Here is a 19,341-nt window from a genome sequence, read left to right on the forward strand (position 1 = left end):
AAACAAATTGATCCTGTCTGTTTATTTCTTCAAAGAACCTGCTAGCAATTCCTTTGAGAACCTCTTGGCGACATGTAATTTGTGCCCGCTGAACAGTAATTTAGAATGCCAATTATTATAGGAATATTCACTGAGGAAAACGGGTACTGCGATAAAGTCATCAATAATGGTACAACTGATGCCAAACGGAATAGCCTCTCTGGTAACCTTTCACTCCTCAATTTCAACATAAGTCGCAGCCATTTTTTTTATCAGATTCATTGTTTCTTTCAATACTGGCATACAATTACATAGAATTTTTACCAGATATTTCAATTTCATGCCCTAAGGCCATTCGTGGTAATTAAGTCAATTAGGATGTATTCACACCGCTCACCAAAGGCAAAGTCAAGGGTTAAATTCAATTCTAATGAGAATGCGCTAGCAAAGTAAAGCACTGCAGTTTTACATAATTTCTGAGTAAGCTCTTCGTATGAATTGAAATAATTCTTGTATTCCAAATTAAGATTTAACTTGAAATTAATGTAGATAATTAGATTTTTATAGCGTAGTTTACGTGAGATGAGATCAGTTAGAGGTCACGGGATATGAGCCATTAAATCAGGATGTTTAACCATAAGAGCATAGTAAGTCCTTAAAGTAATGTCTTTTTGCAAATTTATTGTCTTTATTTATTGGCTTTTTACAAAATTTTAAACAATATTAAAATGTTTATACCTTTAAAATAAAAAAAATCTTAGAATTAACATTAAAATTTTTGTGCATATACAGTACAAAGTCTTTAATCCGGACTCGTCGGGACTTCAGCGATTCCGGATTAGGGTTTTTTCCGGATTATAGATCATCAATTTAAATCTGTTAAGATGGCATGCAGAAATTATAAAATTAAAAATGTGAAACCGTAATTTATGAAATAAAGAGCAATTATGATCTAAAAGATATCAAATTTTACAAAAAAAAAAAAAAAAAAAAAAAAAAAAACGCTTAATATTAATTTTTTTACTTTACTAAAAATTTCTTTCAATGTAAGTTGTTTAAGTTGCTTCGTTTTTTGTGCTAAACACACATGTGTAAAGCATGCAAAAAACGTTTGTGGCTTTGAGGTCCGGATTATAGATTATTCCGGATATTGAATGTCCGGATTACAGACTTTTTACTGTATCATGTCAGTCATTCGATGACCAGTAGGAAGATAATGACGTTGCCAGGCATAGCCTTGTTATTACATTTAACAGGGCCTTTGTAGAAGTAGTCAGTTCTCAAGTGACATTCACTGTCAAAAGCTTGCTGATGAATATTTATGTGGTATTGTATTAAAATATCGTATTAATACTAGTCCACTAGCCTTATCTGTTATAAAGAATTATAGGCATAACCCGTAATTTATGAAATAAAGAGCAATTATGATCTAAAGGGTATCAAAATTTATAAAAAAAAAAAAAAAAAAAACCTTATATTTATTTGTTTACTTTATTAAACTTTTCTTTCAATGTAAGTTTTTTAAGGTGTTTTGTTTTATGTGCTAATACTTTCTTTTTAATTCTATAAACAGACATAATTTCTTGTTCAGTTGCAAAGTTCTGCTGTTCAAGTCCTGTAATTGCTGCGCCGAGAATACTGACTATTTCAAAATCAAAATTTTTTAATTTTCACTAACCTTTGTCACTTTCTTCATACCTTTATCCATATATTTGCAGCAATTCCACTTTTCGTTTCATAGACATCGAAACATGCTTTCGCTTTGTAGATCCTTTGGCAGCTCCAGAATCAGAAACTCTTTTTGACATAATCGAAAGTTCAAGCTTACTTTTTATAAAATTGCTCTAACAGTCTGCAAAAAATAATAAGCCAGATCCAATTAGAATATTAAGGAACAATGCAATCTGCAACATTAACTAAAATAGATAATTAGATAATTTTAGCCTAGCTTATACCGTCCGTTCTACATTAAATTACCTCGAATAATACTTGGGCGTGACACTTTAGAAAACCAGCAATCTCGGGCATGACAGTTAAAAGGTTAACAAAAGAAACTAAAAGTTAGAATATCCAATTAGGTATTAATATACAGTCAAAAGTCGTTAATCCAGACCTCAAAGCTACAAACGTTCTGCGCATGCGTCAACGCATAATGCCTTCACACGTGCACGTGATACTTTTACGCATGCGCGTTTAATGTATAATGGACGGTATAAGCTAAGCTAAAATTATCTAATTTTTTTGCAGACTGTTAGAGCAATTTTATAAGAGTAAGCTTGAACTTTCGATTATGTCAAATAGAATTTCCGATGCTGGAGCTGCCAAAGCAAAAGTATGTTTCGATGTCCATCAAACAAAAAGTGGAATTGCTGCAAAAAATGGATAAAGGCGTATCCTTTGTTTCTCTAACCATTCCGAAATCTGTTTATCAATTTCATGCTGCTCTGCAGGGGGGGGGTCACGGCACGCAATGAACTGGAAGTTGATCTGTCAGCACTATCCTTATCTTCAGGGCAGGTGTTTTTATTTTATTCAGCTTATAACTCCTTACTAAATGTAGTATTTCATCTCGATGTATTCCGTCTTTGATATTATTTAAATCAAATTCCTCGTCATTATAAATATCACGAGTACACATCAAATAGTTTTCTGGTTGCAATTTTCTAATTTCGACTATGCATAATGTATGCTCTTTACGCATGCGCGCATTGAAAAAAATGTTTAATAAAGTAAACAAATAAATATTAAGCTTTTTTTTGTAAATTTTGATACCCTTTAGATAATAATTGCTCTTTTATTTCATAAATTACAGTTTCACATTATTAATTTTATAATTTCTGCATGCCATCTTACCAGATTTAAACTGATAATCTATAATCCGGAATCGCCGAAGTCCCGACGAGTCCGGATTAAAGACTTTTAACTGTATTTTATATCAGATCATGCTATAAATAATTCAGTAGTCATAATTATCCATTTGGACATCTTTTGAAGTATCATGATTGCACAGCATGAAAACTTCCAAGAAACTCCTCAGTTCCCCCCCCCTGCCCCCTGCAAGAACTTTCCAATTTTCTGAGTTTCAGGATTGGCAGCTATGTCATGAGTGTTTGAAATCATTCTTTTTTTTACAGCAGTGGTTCTCAAACTTTTTGACTCGTGGCACCTTTTTTCAATTAAAATTTTCCAATAGCACCCTGCCGCAAGTAAAAGTATGACTAATCGTAAATAATCGATAAAAATAAACTTGTGTATCTTCATTATTTAATTTTTTTTTACTTTAATAACATTAAATTAATAACTAATGTGACGGATGAGCCTGCAAATCATTGCATATTTTCTCAAATCATGGAATTAGAGTAGACAACCACCCTCATTTCCTTTTGCATATTGAATTTTTCTCTATATGTGCTATTACAGCAGCAGCCAAAAACCCATCTTTGCACAAATAGGATGTTGAAAAGGGAATTAAAATTTATTGAATACTTAGGAGATATTCATCTGTTATTGAAATCCAAAATTCTGTCAATTCCATGCTGCTAAATTTTGCTTTCAAACTGTTGTTGCAAGATAACTTGATAAGCTTCTCTTCTTCTATGGAAGTAAATTCAGATGAAGCACTAATGTTAAATGGATCTTGATAAGCTTCTCTTCTTCTATGGAAGTAAATTCAGATGAAGCACTAATGTTAAATGGATCTTGAATCCATGCAAATCTATCGAAATTTATATTTTGAAAGTATTATCAAATCAGATAAATTAGCTGTCATAAGTGCCCTTCAAACATGTTTTTTTTTTTTTTTTTTTTTTTTTATTTTATCTTGAGAAAGATCCTGTTCATTTGAGATTACAGATTGCTGCAATATTAAAAAAATAATCTTTGCCTGCATCTTCATTCAATTTTCTCCTCCATAGTTTGAGTTTTTTTATGAAAGCTAATATTTTTTCCGTTGATTTCAAAAGGTGCATATTTTCTTCCTGAAGAGAAAGATTAAAGGAATTCAGCTTTTCAAAAATATTGCATAAATATGCCAATTTTATTAAAAATTTGGCATCAGCAAAATCTTCAGCATCTTTGTATCCTTCGTCTTTAAGAAAAATAAAAATTTCTTGTTGCAATTCAAAAGTAAATGGTAAAACAGTACCACAAGAGAGCTATCATGAACTGCAAAAATAAGTGTTTGCCTTCCATATCCTCACATAGTTTATAAAAAATCTTTGCTTTCAGTGGACGACTTTTTATAAAATTTACCACATTCATTATACATTCTAATACTTGATTCACTGCAAGACTAGGATGCTTTGACGCAAGTTCTTCTCTGTGAATAATGCAATGGGACCACAGTATGTTTGTTGATTTGCTTCGAATTAGTGCCTGTAATTCTCTCTAGCATCCAGACATTGAGCGAGCTACATCGGTACAGAAACCAACATACTTGGGCCAATTCAAAATTGTTTTCGAATATGAATGCATAAAGAATCTTGAACAGATCTTGAGCTTTTGCCCCTGCAGTGATTATTTTTTCAAAATAGAAGTTCTTTAATATTATTACCATCTATAAACCATATGCAGCATATCAAATGAATATCCTTATTATCTGTAGCCTCATTTAAATGCAATCCAAATTCCACTCCTTTAATTTTTTAATTAGTTGATTGTTTGTATCCTTCACTATATGTTGTATTTTCTTGACTAATTTTTGTTACTGGATAAAAGCGCTAGCTTACCAGCATACTCACCAGCCATAATGTTCACCATATATACAGCAGCAGGTAGAATAAGTTCTGTGATGGTATGAGGCTTCTTACGTTTTGCAATTCTGTAAACCACCTTGTTAGATTCTAGCAAGTTTGTTATTGATTCAACTTTAATTTTGCATTTTTTTGTTGCTGCAGTTCTTTTAACTTCTTGGCAAAAGAATGATGAGGTTCGCTAACCATGCTGTCATGATTAGCTTCTAAATGACACTTCAATTTACTTGGAAGCAATCACTTTGCTGCCAAAACTTTCATACACAATGCACATGGTCTCTCTTCACCATTCATTTCTATTGATGTAAAACCAAACGCTAAATAACTGTCATCATATTTACAGTATTTTCATTTCTTCACATTGGCTAAAGACATACTTTCTTTATCTGCACTATTTATTACCATTCGGAAATCGGTCCATTATCAAACGTACAGGAACAAAAAAAATCACAAAACTGTATATCAAAGATGACAAACAAGAAGTAATATAACACTAACTATACTACATGAACTAATTTATACCACTGTTCATTTATATGAAGCAGTGAGTTTAATTGTAAAAATTACACTATAAAATATGAATATTGTTGAGCAGAGAGAATGGGATGAAAAAAATGTGTGAAATGATAGATTATGTTGCATTCAGCTATATTTTTAAAAGTTTGCTAATACAGTACAAAGTCCGTAATCCAGGCTCGTCAAGACTTCGGCTATTCCGGATTAAGTGTTTTTCCGGACTATAGATCATCAATTTAAATCTGGTAAGATGGCATGCAGAAATTATACAGTTAGAAATATGAAACCGTAATTTATGAAATAAAGAGCAATTATGATCTAAAGGGTATCAAAATTTACAAAAAAAAAAAAAAAAAAAAAAAAAAAAAGAGCTTAATATTTATTTGTTTACTTTATTAAAAATTTCTTTCAATGTAAGTTGTTTAAGTTGCTTCGTTTTTTGTGCATGCGTAAAGCAACAATACAACGTGCATGCGTAAAGCATACAAAAAAAGTTTGTGGCTTTGAGGTCCGGATTATAGATTATTCCGGATAATGAACGTCCGGATTACAGATTTTTTACTGTATCATGTCAGTCATTCGATGACCAGTAGGAAGATAATGGCGTTGCCAGGCATAGCCTTGTTATTACATTTAACGGGGCCTTTGTAGAAGTAGTGCAGTTTTCAAGTGACATTCACTGTCAAAAGCTTGGTGATGAATATTTATGTGGTATTGTATTAAAATATCGTATTGATACTAGTCCACTAGCCTTATCTGTTATAAAGAATTATAGGCATAACCCAGACTCTTTGTTTCTATATTGAGATAAGAGAATGTTGTTTATAGTTCTTTGACATTTTTTCACTGATTTTTTTCCATGATGCTGAAGCAGTTTGAAAAAGTAGTAGTCTGTTCGCATGTGAGTTTAATATAAGCAAACATCTTTTTCATGATTATACAGAAGTACGTATGTTAAACCAGTTTAAGTGATAATTTTTCTTGTCTTGTATATTGAATAATTTTTTTTGTCTTGTATATTAAATAATAAATAAATAATCTACAGTTTAAGTAAAATTAATATATATTCTTTCTATGAAAGCTTTTTCTTCTTTTTTTCCCTTTTTAAAATGTTTGGTTCTTACATATTATCCCATCGACTGTTGGCTACAACATCAAATTATGAAGTAGGCTACTACCAACCATGAAAGCTGGCGGAGATTGCACCCGTAGTTCAGGAATAAAGTCTCTTTATTTAATAAACAGTCAGTATTCAACCCACATCTTTTTTGCGCTTCATAAAAAGGCTTTTGTTGAACTCTGTTACTTTTTTAGGCTTTCCAATTGCATCAAAAGCTTTGTTTAAAATATCATGAGTACAAATTTCCTGCAGGTAATTCTTCCAGTCTGTAATTGTTTTGTTGGCCATATTCAACTAATCACATTGTGTCCATTAATACACACTTTTTAATGCTAGGGTCTCATAACTCCATTGCTCCTCATAAATAATCCATTGTTCTATAAAAAGCAGGTCCTAAGTTTTCATTATTTGTTTCCAGGTGCAAGGGAAAATATAACAGTATTATCAATTTATATTCTTGTACGTAAAAACAATGCATGACTTATCAAGAATTGATTGAGGTTAGACCATACAAAAGCACAGATGTTACAAGTGTTATGTCATGCTTATCCATAAACAGTACTAAATTGCACTGCCTAGTGACAGTTTCATGGTTGACAGCATAATATGTGAGCACTAATCTTTTTTCTTCTCCCATTTTGTAACAAAATTATTTTTTGTGCTAAGTTATGAAATATATATTGTTTTTTTTCCAATTTTTGAGATTTTGACTTATATATATTGAAATGCATATGAAAGATAAATATTTTTCTTAATTCATTGCTTCTTTTTCATTGATTATTTTTCAACTTTGTATATGTAAAATATTTCTACTTGTACAAAAATATAGCTTTCCCATGTAGTACTAAATTAATTGCAGTACTTCTTGAGTTTCAGTTTACATATTTATTCATTTAAAATGTAAGAAAAGCGACCAAAAGTGATTGGATATTCCCATAGATGTAAATGCCTAATACATATTTATGGTGTGGATGTTACCTACCAGCACTACAAAAGTGAAGACTCAAATGTATTTAGACTACAAAAGTATCTTGTCGTCGTAGTTAGTGAATGAAATATCAAGCACATTTTAATAAGGCATCAAAGTTCAAGTGGGATTGAGGCTGACACATAACCAACTGACTGAAGCTACAAAATACTAAAGTGTGATGAGGAGTTCATTGCCTCTCCTGTAGCACTTTTGTGGTTTCGAGTTAAAGAAATCTATTAGAATAGTTTCAAGAGAAATGAAACTTTTGTTCGTGATGTTGTCAGAGACTGCAGTTCATTTTTCTCTACTTGACACTCAATACTGATAATATAGTGTAGTACAGTACAAAGTCCGTCGTCTGGGGGTTCGGCGACTCCGGATTTGGGATAGTAAGATGGCATGTAGAAATTATAAAATTAAAAATATGAAATCATGATTTATGAAATAATAAAGTATTTATGATCTAAAGGGTATGAAAATTTATAAAAAAAGCTTAATATTCATTTGTTTTAAACATTTCAATGTAAGTTGTTTTAAGTTGCTTCGTTTTTTATGCTAATACGTTCTCTTTAATTCTGTAGACAGACATAATCTCATGTTTAGTTACATTGTTGAATCCTGTAACTTCTGTTACGAGAATTCTGAATAACTTGTGAATCGAAATTTTCTGGTTTTCAGTAACTTCTCTGTTACTTTCTTCACTACCGCTAGCGGTATTTTCTGGATCTACAACCATACGCCGATTTCGCCATTCATGATATAAAAACTTCTTTTACATTATCTTCTTTTATTACCGCTTCTCCACATTTCTTTACAAAATCCGTTAATTGGAAAATTTCACCATTGCATACCTGCCAACTTTTACGAAAATGCGTTTGGCTTTACGATTTTACGATCGTAATCCATTTTTTACGATTTTTTTCCTTTTTCAAGTGTTTTTAGTGATTTTTTTCGAAATTTTAGAATTTTTCGCCAATTCAGCGATTTTTGCCAGTTGCATCATGTTTTACCGCCAACTACCGACTGCTTCGGATCCAGTAACCTGCGGTTTCTCCCAACTCGCTCCTTAATCAGCCTATCCAATGCGCTGAACTTGTTTCTCCGACTCTTCTTTGTGGGCGCCAGATTATTTTTTTCGCATCCGCTTCAGCAGCAAGGGAATTACTCAGCTCGGATTCAGCGAGCGTGGATTGTCGCGTTCTGTTTTTTTTTTTTTTTTTTTTTTGTCCCCTTTGTTTGTTTGCACGTGCTACGAATTTTCTTAATACGTCGTTGTTACGAAATGAGGTTAAAAAAAAAACGTATTCTCAATATTTTCGGCCTGCCTACAAAGCCGAATTTCCAACAATTAAAGAATCCTTCGGTAAAATCCTAGTATACGGTGCAGCATTGGCGCGATTTTGAAAATTATCGCCAACACCAAAAATGATCCAAAGAACGTCTATGTATATACTACACTATAACCATAGTATATACTATATATACGATGAGTACATCTATGTATAGGATGATATATATTCTTTGAATGACCCGTTTACTACTCATCGTATATGTCCAGTTTTTACTGCTCATTATAAAGTCGCCAAAAGTAGCCAAATCCCGTGTGTACCGGATACTAGGATTAAACCGAATCCTTCAAAGGAAATAACTATGCATTTTGCAACATGTGCGTGTGTGACTTCATAATAAGTCATGGTGGAAGAAGCAACATTGTGAAGCATGTTAAGTCTTAAAAAGCATGAAGTTAATGCTTCGGCTTCGACAACGTCAAAGAAAGTGGATGATTTTTTTTCAAATTCGGCTACGAATTCGGATGCCGATGTCATTTTGGCAGAGTGTTTGTTTACTGCATTCCTCATCGAACACAACGTGCCGCTAAGCGCTGCCGATCACGCCAGTCAACTTTTCAGACGGATGTTTCCCGACTTCAAGATTGCTCTGAAATATGCTTGTGCTCGCACGAAAACATCTTCTATTGTGAACGAAACTGCTTGCGATGCACAAAGTAAAACGATAGCTGCACTCCAGAATTCAGCATTTTGTGTCAATTGATGGCAGCATCGACAGCGATTCGAAGCTTTACCCCATCGTCATATATTTCTGTGATGTTTCTAATGAAATGAAAACTCATCTTTTGCATCTTCCATTGTTAAATGGAGATGCTACGGGGGAAAATATTGCCTCCTTGGTAATTAATGAGTTGAAACAACTTAACATCCCAATATCAAACTGCATTTCATTTGGTGCAGATAATGCTCATGTCATGGTGGGTGACAAAAAGGGTGTAGCCTCTTTCCTCAAAAAAGAACAAAATGAATTGATTGTTATTGGATGCCCATGCCACTTAATTAATTTGGCAGCAGAAAAAGCTGCAGCTGTAATTCCACACAGTAATGCTGAGTATGAGAGAGTCTTCAGAGTTGTAAAGAAAAACAAAACTATGTTTCGTTCTTCAATTTCACCAAAAACTCTAGAAAACATTTTAATTGCTAAATGTTATGAGGAAACTAATTGTTATGACAGGAAATTTTCCAAAGAATTTTTGGCTAAAGCCAAAAAATGCACTCTAAATTCATTGCAATAATTTTTTTTGTGTAACATTGAGTTCTTGTTTAATGTTTCCTAATAAATTTTTTAGTTACTACTTAATTGAGATTTACTAATGCAAGTACAATTTTCTTGTTTCTATTTGTATAAATTGTTATTTTTTTTAATATCAAAGCATGATATTAATTCTTCGTGTTCTTCTGAATTTTGGAGAAATCTTCTGAATTTTTATCTGTAGAGGTACGCCGTTGTTTTGCAGTATCCGAAAACCTTTAAAATTAGCGGCTATCATCATCAAATTTAGCTATCCTTCACTATACGTGTTTGGCTATGCATCATGAGCTTGGCGACTAATGACAAGTTGTTCCATTAAATTTTATCTTGCTTCTGTCGCACACTGAGACGATTAAGCCTAAATTGTATTAGTTTAGTTATTTATTATATTTATGTCTATTTCTTGCACATGCTTAAATCTTATCAGAGTTCTGAATAAATAAATTCCCACCATATATTTAAGCCTTATTGAGGCCTTACCGTCTGATGCAGTCTCTGTGGGTCCTAAATTCTGCAATCGAATGCGGCCATACGAGCCCTGGCACTGGTTCTGGGTTTATGTGAATAACAAATCAGTTATTCTTAATTTAAATAGCCCTAAATGTAATCTTTGGGTCTATGAGCATCATTAACAAAATCTATTTTTGGTATATGCAAAGAAATTTTTGGTAAGTTTTTCCTCGTCGACATTTTTTAGCGCATTTAACTTAAATCTGTAACCATCGGTAAGCCTAATGTCAACATAAAAGGTTACCACACTCCTTTATTATTCAATTACTAGCATAAAATTGTTTAGGCATCACTACATGAGTCATTACTCAAATTGTTATGTTTTGATAAACATGCGGTGATGAAAGGAAAGTATAATAAATAATGATTCGCCAGGTTGGTGTCTGATCAACGATGTATCTGTGTGGAATGTTTCGGTTTGAGATGTATGCCAAGCAGATATGCAGCAATGGAGCCAAATTACTGATCGTAGAAATTTAGGCTAAAATGATTGTTTCTTCAATAACAAGGTATTTTATTCAGTCTTGAAGTGAAATTAAGAATCGGGACTCTCCAGATGTTTTATTATGCACAGAGGGGGGAATCAAATGCGCAATGCATAAAACCTACGAGAAAACGTTGGTGGTGGTTTTGAGGTCCAGATTTTAGATCATTCCGGATAATGGACGTCCGGATTTCGGACTTTGTACTGTATAATATAATGCATCGGCTTTAAAGAACATGCATATAGAGGTAGCAGTTTCATTAGAGATAGCATTCAGGTGGCTTGCTTCATAAGGAGAGTGCTTTGTTTCTTATAAAAATCTTGCATTAATGATGTTGATCATCTAAGATGCTAGCGAATCAGTCACTCATGTGATACTCATAAGATAGTAAGCTCAGTCACAAGTGATGTGCTTATTTTGCCGTTCCTAGCATTGGCACCTCTTGACTGTCAAAATTCGGGAGAGGAAAAAAAGTTTCCGGGAGAAGAAAAGTTTTTTTTTCAGTTGCAACGGAAAAAATCTCCAGCTCCTTAATCTTGTTAAAGTATTTTTTGAGCCGCAGGAGTAAGTATACTCTCGCAAATACTTGTACATTTTGTTCTACCTTGTGGTACTGTATAATATAATGCACCGGCTTATCGGTTTTGCCAAAGAAAAATCTGGAAATAGAGTGCTATAACAATTTGTGCAATCCTGGCTATTAAAAATGTAATGGTGTTTAATCCTATCATCATAGACTGAAGTAATTTCAATTGCTGATATATTGTCCTGTTCTGAAGATTTCTTCGCAAAAAAGTTCAAAACTGATTGTGTTGAATCCCTATTCAATATTAACAACTGGTGTTTCTTGCTTTGGAAATGTTCAGTTAAAGCTCTAACATCCTCGTACTTAATATTAACCGTTTTTCTACATACTTTACATTCTTCGTTAAAGTTGTCTCTCTTCATAAGCCAATCAGATTGAGTTAACCACTTGTCTTGAAATGACATGGAATATCTTGTCTTTTTTGTGGCGTTTGTTCACTTGCAGAATCAGAATCTTTTTTTTTTTTTTCCACTAGACATTATTATGAAAGCATTTAAATAATTTCAAAATAGGCACTTGTTTGTAGATAGATAGTTAATTGCAGACTAAATGAAAGAATGGATTGAAAATGTGAGGGTGAAGGGAGATGAGGGTGCGTGTGCGCAATACAGCAGCACGAAATACAGCTCACCGTAGATCGCTGCTGCAAAGAATGTGTATTGACATAGACATTCTTTGGCTGCTGTGTGCGGTCGTGTCGATGCTCTCAACCATTTCGTCCATGCACATTGTGTCGTCGTTTTTGAGAAACTTGATATTCCGGGAGAATAATATTTGGGAGATTTTAATTTCCACGACTAAATTCCGGGAGAGGTGGGAACCCTAACCATACCCTCAAGTATCACTTTGCCTATTCGCCCCCCTGAGGTACATTACACGCCACTTTGAAGACCACTTCTATAGAAGCACCAAATCCTGTATGGGACTAATGAAAATTTTTCAGATTAAGACTGGAGAAGTTTGAAACAGGTTTTGAGATAAAAATATCTCAGGCTTTTTTTATTAAGTCAACTTGGAAATATATATCAGTGTGTGCAGTTAAGGTGACTACAAAAAGCTTTAATACTGTTATAAATTTTTTACATATGTAAATAATTTTATGAAATTATATGTAAAATTCTAGTGTTATATATATATATATATATATATATATATATATAACCTGAAAATTTAAGGAAAATTCTTGGAATACAGGGGCAAATCTATTTAACATCTGTGAGTTAATGACTGTTTTGCTAAATTGGCAAGACCGCCATTTACTCAAGTTAAAGAGACTTAAATACTCAGTGTTAAATAGCTATTTATTCATTGTTATAAAAACAGCCATTTACTCAAATGTTAAATAGACTAGCCAAATTTGGTGAAAAATAGCCAAAAGTCATAGAACTTGATGACATTTTGGCTTGGTCTTTGTATAACTGTAATGGGTACTGAAATTGAGTAACTGCTATATGTAGCTGCAACTGTATCCGATCCTGATAAGCCTTCTAGTAATTTTGAGAAGTTGAAGTTGCTAGAAATCTCTCATCGGCCAGGAGAAAACTATGTAAGACAGGAAAGCATCAGTTTGAGTAGTAGTTAGTTCAGAGTGCTTTCAGAGTAACTATTGAGATAGCCATGAGAGCTTCACCTTTTAGATGTGCTTTGCATTGCATTATGTTTAATGTTCTTAGTTGCTTGAAGTGTGACTAGTGACTGTCCTCTGTGATATTGTGAAGTGCTGTGCAAGTATTTTTATAGGAAGTTCCAGAACTGGTGAAGTGTTTCTTTGGATAACATAAATTTTATCAAGCTATCATCTGTTTAGTGTGCATTCAATCTATTGCGAACCTGTACTTCACAGAACAGTACTTAAAAGTAATGTTAATGCTGAATTATGTATTGAATTACATCAGATTGAGTAGTGAGAAATACAAATTAAAGTGCAGGAAAGAGAGATGACAAAATACTATTCATTCTATCCTTTGCTATTAGTTATAACCAATAGGTTGTTACCTACAGAAGTTCTATACTTACTTGTTGCAGTTAAGATTAGTTTTTAAAGTACATTTTGAATGGCATGAAATATTACATATTTGATGACTGAACTTATCCCCCTCCCCATATTTTGTAAAAGTGAAAGTGTTATTTGGATTTCTTTTATTACCCATGAAAGTTAGATCTTTTGTAAAAGTAAAAGCCCAACAGTCCAGCATTCAAACTGGAATAGCTTAAAAAAATGTGTCCTCCAAAAAATTAATCAACAAATTTATAATGCCATTATAGAGCTCATTATGATGTTAGCATGTATACATTATCATTAAACAATGTGATTTAGTGCAATTAATAGATGTGCATGACCTCATAACACAATCATAAGAATTTTAACTTGGTTTTAAGTAATTGTGGATTAATTCTTCATATACTGCTGTAGTTTTCGTAATCATTTTGGGAGGGAGAATATTTGGGAAAGTGTCTTCTATTAGGCCCATATCACACAGCGTTTGTTTCGCGTGAACAACTGTTTCGGACAATTTTTCTGCCTGGTTTACTATTGAAAGAAAGACGTGCAACTTTTTCCTTTCTTTCGAAAAAAGTTGCAAGCTGTTTGTTTTCAACCAATCAGCTATCAGCGCCGAATGCTGTTAGCTTGCTTGTAATGGAGAACCAGTTTCCCCTGTGTTAAGCCCAAAGCGAGCTGTAGTGATTGGCTGTTATGACAAAGCAGAAAAATTGTTCCAAACAGTTGTTCTTTTGAAACAAACGGATGTGTGATAGCAGCCTTAGACAGCTTGCAAAGGGTTAATTAAAAAGTTACAGTATCATGGCATAAGCAAAGCACAATGTGTAACTTGAAAAAAAAATTAAAAATAAGGTGTTAAAAAGTGAAAAGTAATGACAATAGATTTAAATTTTTATGTTCTGTATCTGCAATTTGTATCTGTGTATTATCTAACTAAATGAAAACTATCTATGCCTTTAAAATTCTGCCAGAATAATTAGCAAAGATTGGGTAATATCACTGCCAACTTTCATGTGTAAGGCCTACAAAATATGTCACCTTTTTATGACTGAAAAAAAAATTTTTTCCCCCATACCTGAAATCATATGATTTTTAAATGTAAGCTTTTGACATTCGACTTGGTAAAAAATAAAATGACTGCTTTTATAATTCCATGTTCGAAATTTTTTCCATTCATATCGCTTTTTCACTGTGAATTTCATTTTTTATATTCTCAACTATCCTGAATGTATCTGGTATTTGGCATTGCTTGAGCTTTCTCAATAGTTGAACTTTTACTGCATAACAGGGGATCTCCCTTCTCAGAAGGGAACATTGACATTACTCTCTGCATCTATTTTAATTTTACTTTTTAAGACTTGTATTTTCATTCTGTTTATTAGAAAAAGATCTTGATAATTTGGATATATGCACATTTTACTTCCTACTTGTGAAATATTAAAAATATTGTTTAGTAAGTTCTGAGTTGTAAAATTATGTTTCATCCTGCATTTTTTGCATAGTGAATATGACCATTGAAATATGCTGAAGCACTCACAAAAGTGGAAAAAGAGCATAGTACTAACATTGGAAAAGATTTTGGCTGAATTCAGTTTTTTTAGCTGTTGTGTTTTATTTTGTTATATATGCATTTTTGATTTGTAAAAAGTAAGCAATCCAAGTGTCAGATGTATGTCAACAATTATAAATTCAGATACATATAGATCATGGAAATTATTATAACTTTTGTCTTGTATATAAACTAAATATAATAATAATTTTTTATATTAACTGTAAATATAAGCATCTTAAGCTAAAAATTTTTAAACTTTTGCTATGCTACATTTAATATCAAAATTATTTCTTTTCTTTGAATTGTAGCTTTAATTTACATTACTATTTTATTTCCTCTGCATTTATTTATTTATTTCATGTTTTAATTCTTCCTAGGCGAAATAGGAGATTACGTTCACCTAGCCGCAGTTTTAGCCGCAGCCCAGCAAGGTGGAAGAATCGTAATCAGCGGTCAATTTCTAGGACTAGTACTAAATCTAGGTCACGTTCAAGTTCTCCTCACAGAAAACACTTGAAGAGGAGAAAAAGAAGTCCTAGTTTATCAAAATTTGCATCAAGGATAATTTCAGAACTTTGCAAAGATAGACGAGCTAAAAAATTAAAACATCGTGAAGCTCTGATTATTAGAAAAGAAACTGATGTTAAAGAAACAGACATAAATCCAGAAAATGGAACTGCTTGTGCTCCCAGCACTGTTGCAGAATTATCTGACAATTCATTATCGTCTACTGCATTCAATTCTCAAGAACCTGTTCCTCCAACTGAACCTGATTCACTTCCAGATGATTATCAACAATTGTTAGAAGAAACTAGTGTCTTATCCAATAGTCAGACTTCAGATTCTACAGTTCTTCCTGTAAACCAAGAAATAAATATTGAAACTAAGGAAACTCCAAAAGCTTCCAGGTCTCCTATGGCAATATCTGAAGAGGAAAAGCAGCCTGTTCCTTCTAAATCAGAAGGAAAGCCTCTTCCTCCTCCGTTACCAACTCTGCCACCTTTGCCTCTACCACCTGTTGGACCAGAAGATGAAAACTTGGATGATGAGGAAGATATTGCTCTTTCACCACCACCTTCACCAGTTTTGGAGAAAAAACAGAGTACACCTCCCAAAAAAGGCATTAAAGATCTTCCACTGCCACCAGGTATTAAAGAAGAAGATATCTTGTCTCCAGAAATAGACCCTGACAAGTCTCCAAATGATTTGGAAAGTTCTGAACCAGCAGCCACTTTCCAGACATCTCATAAGCAAGTGTAGGTGATTTCAGTTCTGTTATTGCTTTTAATGTTTAAAGAAATGCTATTTTTTCTTGAACAAGCAGAGCAGAATATTGTTTAATAATTTATTAAATTTCTTAATTATTTTTTATGTAAATTACCCTATCAGATTGTAGCTTATTAAAGTTATATTTTATTATTACACAGTTTATGAAGAAGTTTATAAAACGGGTGCATTATTTTATGGTGATTATATCGGATATTTTTTAACATAGAGTGTTAAGAGACTATATAATAACAAATTAGAATTTGCAAATTCAGTGAGTCTAGGTACCTTGACAAGCAAAGAAGTAAAGTTTGCCTTCTTTAAGTTTTTTGTAATTTACCTTTCAAATGTGAACATACTGGCAGTTTTTCATATGCTAGTGAACATAGACAATAAGCATAACTGTTGCCATCCTGGCAGAGTTCAACTTGACACTGGCCTGTATTTCTAAACGGTTTAAAAAATCTTTCTTGGCTATAATGTGAATATTGTAGATTATAAGCAAAATTTCTATTTTTAAAAGTACATTTTCATTGTCGTAAGAAGGTTCATTTAAAGAAATCAACTGTTAACAAAAACAAGCAAAGCATATGTCCATAAATTAGTTGATATGAGTGGGCAAGAAATGGAGTTCCTTTGTACAGCAAGACAGTAATTTAAAAATTTGTTAATCTTACATTTCTTAAATCTTAATCTTAAAAATTTGTTAATCTTACATTTTAATCATTAGAAAACTTGAAGAGGACATATTCACAAGTAAGACTGCACTTCTTTAATTCATTGCTATGTAATCTAGACACTTCTAGATTACATAGCAATGAATTAAAGTGTGGTGCATTTTTAACATGGCATCGTTTTAGTTTGTGGATTTCCTTCCAGGGCAATGCTGTTTACGGCACTCAAGATTAAAAATGAATTTAAACTGTACCTTGATATATACCTGTATATATACAGAGTGTACCTGAAATACTTCAGCAAATTTAGAGGGACGACAGTAAGACGAACAAAAAATGCAATGGAACATAGGGTCACAAATGACGTTTAAAGTGTGAAAATTGAGAAAATGCGTCTGGAGATTGACAAACTGAGACAAGAAAGAAACACCCCAGAAAATTATTTATTGCACAGAATAGGTACAACACAGCTCCTGATGTCCAAAGAAAACAAAAATTTTACAACAATTGTTCAAAGTGTCGACCGCAGGCTTTATGACACATAGTACATCGATGGAGGAATGATTGGCAGACACGCTCGAAGATTACAGGAGTTTCCTGGGTTTCTGCTGCAGCGGTCACAATATGCTGTACTACTACTTTTGGCATTTCTATTGGAGTCTCATAAATGAGGGATTTCATCTGCCCCCAGAAGAAGAAATCCAAAGGGTTCAGGTCTGGTGAGCTTGAAGGCCAAGCAACAAGGCCACCATGTCCAATCAATCCATCTTGTCGGATAAACTCCATCAAGGTGGTTACACATGTTGCAATGATACTAACTATCGTCGTTGGTGGTTTATGCACTTACAACACATGCTTGCTACAAAGTTGTGTTTATTGGTCTGTTTCTAAGAATATGGAAAATTTGCATACATGGATTCCTGCTCACAGATTTGTTTGGCTTTCAGCCAATTTTTGTTATCTTTTTTTTCACCGGATAGGCACAAAGTGAAAAGAAAACTAGCTTCATACTACTAACCAGTTCTGCAGAAAAGCACCATGCAAGATTTCGATGTTTTTATTAGTTTTTCGATTTTTTACCCGTTAAACGCTATTTGCGACCTCATGTTCCATTGCATTTTTCGTTTGTCTTAATAAGCACTATATCCCTCTAAGTTTGTTGAAGCATTTCAGATGCACCCTGTATATATTATAATATATGCAGTTACGTTTAGAGATATTGGAATGATGCTTGGAGAGAATTTTTTTACAGATATTGGATTAATGGCCCAATTATTTAGAATGGAGCATCATTTATTTCTTATTGCTTCTGTCTTACTTTGAGTATTTGGTTAACATATGGTAGTCAGCTGTCTCTTTCTGTATGAGGTGATCATACGATTGTCCTAATTTGAAATCTGGTGAATTTTGATAATGGAAGTTACAGCCATCCAAGATCATACGTCTAGCTCATACAAAAAGGTGCTATGTGAGTGATAGCATGTATTAGTGATTCTTAGGAAATTTTTTTTTTTTTTTTTTTTTTTTTTTTTTTTTTTTTTTTTTTAAATCTGCAGGTCTTAGGCAGTGCTCAGTAATGTTGGCTGCCATGTCCAGCATATAAAACATAGTATTTTTTAAAATTGGATTCTTATTAATTAATATAATTGTATAAAAGCAATTTTAAGGCCTTCCATTTCATTTTTCTGCATATTTGTGCTGCTGTAAATTGAACATTTATCACTTTGTATTTAATGAAACGTTGAGAGGTTATTAGGTTAGGATATTAGGTACTTTAATATTTAATAGAATGAGTTTCCTTAAGGCTTTTTAAATGAACACATTTAAAGTACTGTTTATTTAATGCTCTTTAAGAAGTGTCATTTGTATTAAAATGTATGACAAATATCAAAATTATTTAATGTTATTAACTCTCTGAGCAGCATGATCAAAGATGATTTATCTGACCATGAGATTTTTTGCCACTTGGTATATATATTAGCTTATAATTTATTTTTCTGTTATTTTTTAATTATTTAAATATAATCTCAATGAATGTAAGCTATTGAAAATAGAGACTAAATAAGTAATTACAGAAATTTGGTTAATAAATGCTTTTTAAATGCAGGTTTTCATAAATCTGTGCTGCTCAGAGGGTTAATATGTAATTTTGCTGAAGTCCTTGTGTGATTTTAATGATGAATTCTTATATATGCTTGTGTTAATGTGATCTATCTTTATTCTAAATAATCATTTTTTAATAGTATATTTAAAGGATCCATTGAACATCCAGAATGTATTCCTCGACATAAACGCCACTTAAAGTAAGTATTTGTGCAACTATATTTTT

General features: G+C 32.7%; 1 protein-coding gene across 2 annotated transcripts in view; it reads left to right on the forward strand.

The window, feature by feature from the left end:
* Cdk12 (Cyclin-dependent kinase 12) overlaps positions 1–19,341 on the forward strand; it is a 131,019-nt gene that overhangs the window by 11,629 nt on the left and 100,049 nt on the right. For both annotated transcript variants that reach the window (XM_035370546.2, XM_035370547.2), the window contains exons 2-3: positions 15,450–16,328; positions 19,256–19,315. In XM_035370546.2, coding sequence (XP_035226437.1) covers positions 15,450–16,328; positions 19,256–19,315 — 939 coding nt within the window. The remainder of the gene's footprint in view (positions 1–15,449; positions 16,329–19,255; positions 19,316–19,341) is intronic.

The sequence above is a fragment of the Stegodyphus dumicola genome, chromosome 4 (genome assembly GCF_044657685.1).
Source record: "Stegodyphus dumicola isolate Sdum_Otavi_A_Nest chromosome 4, ASM4465768v1".
NCBI lineage: Eukaryota > Metazoa > Arthropoda > Arachnida > Araneae > Eresidae > Stegodyphus > Stegodyphus dumicola.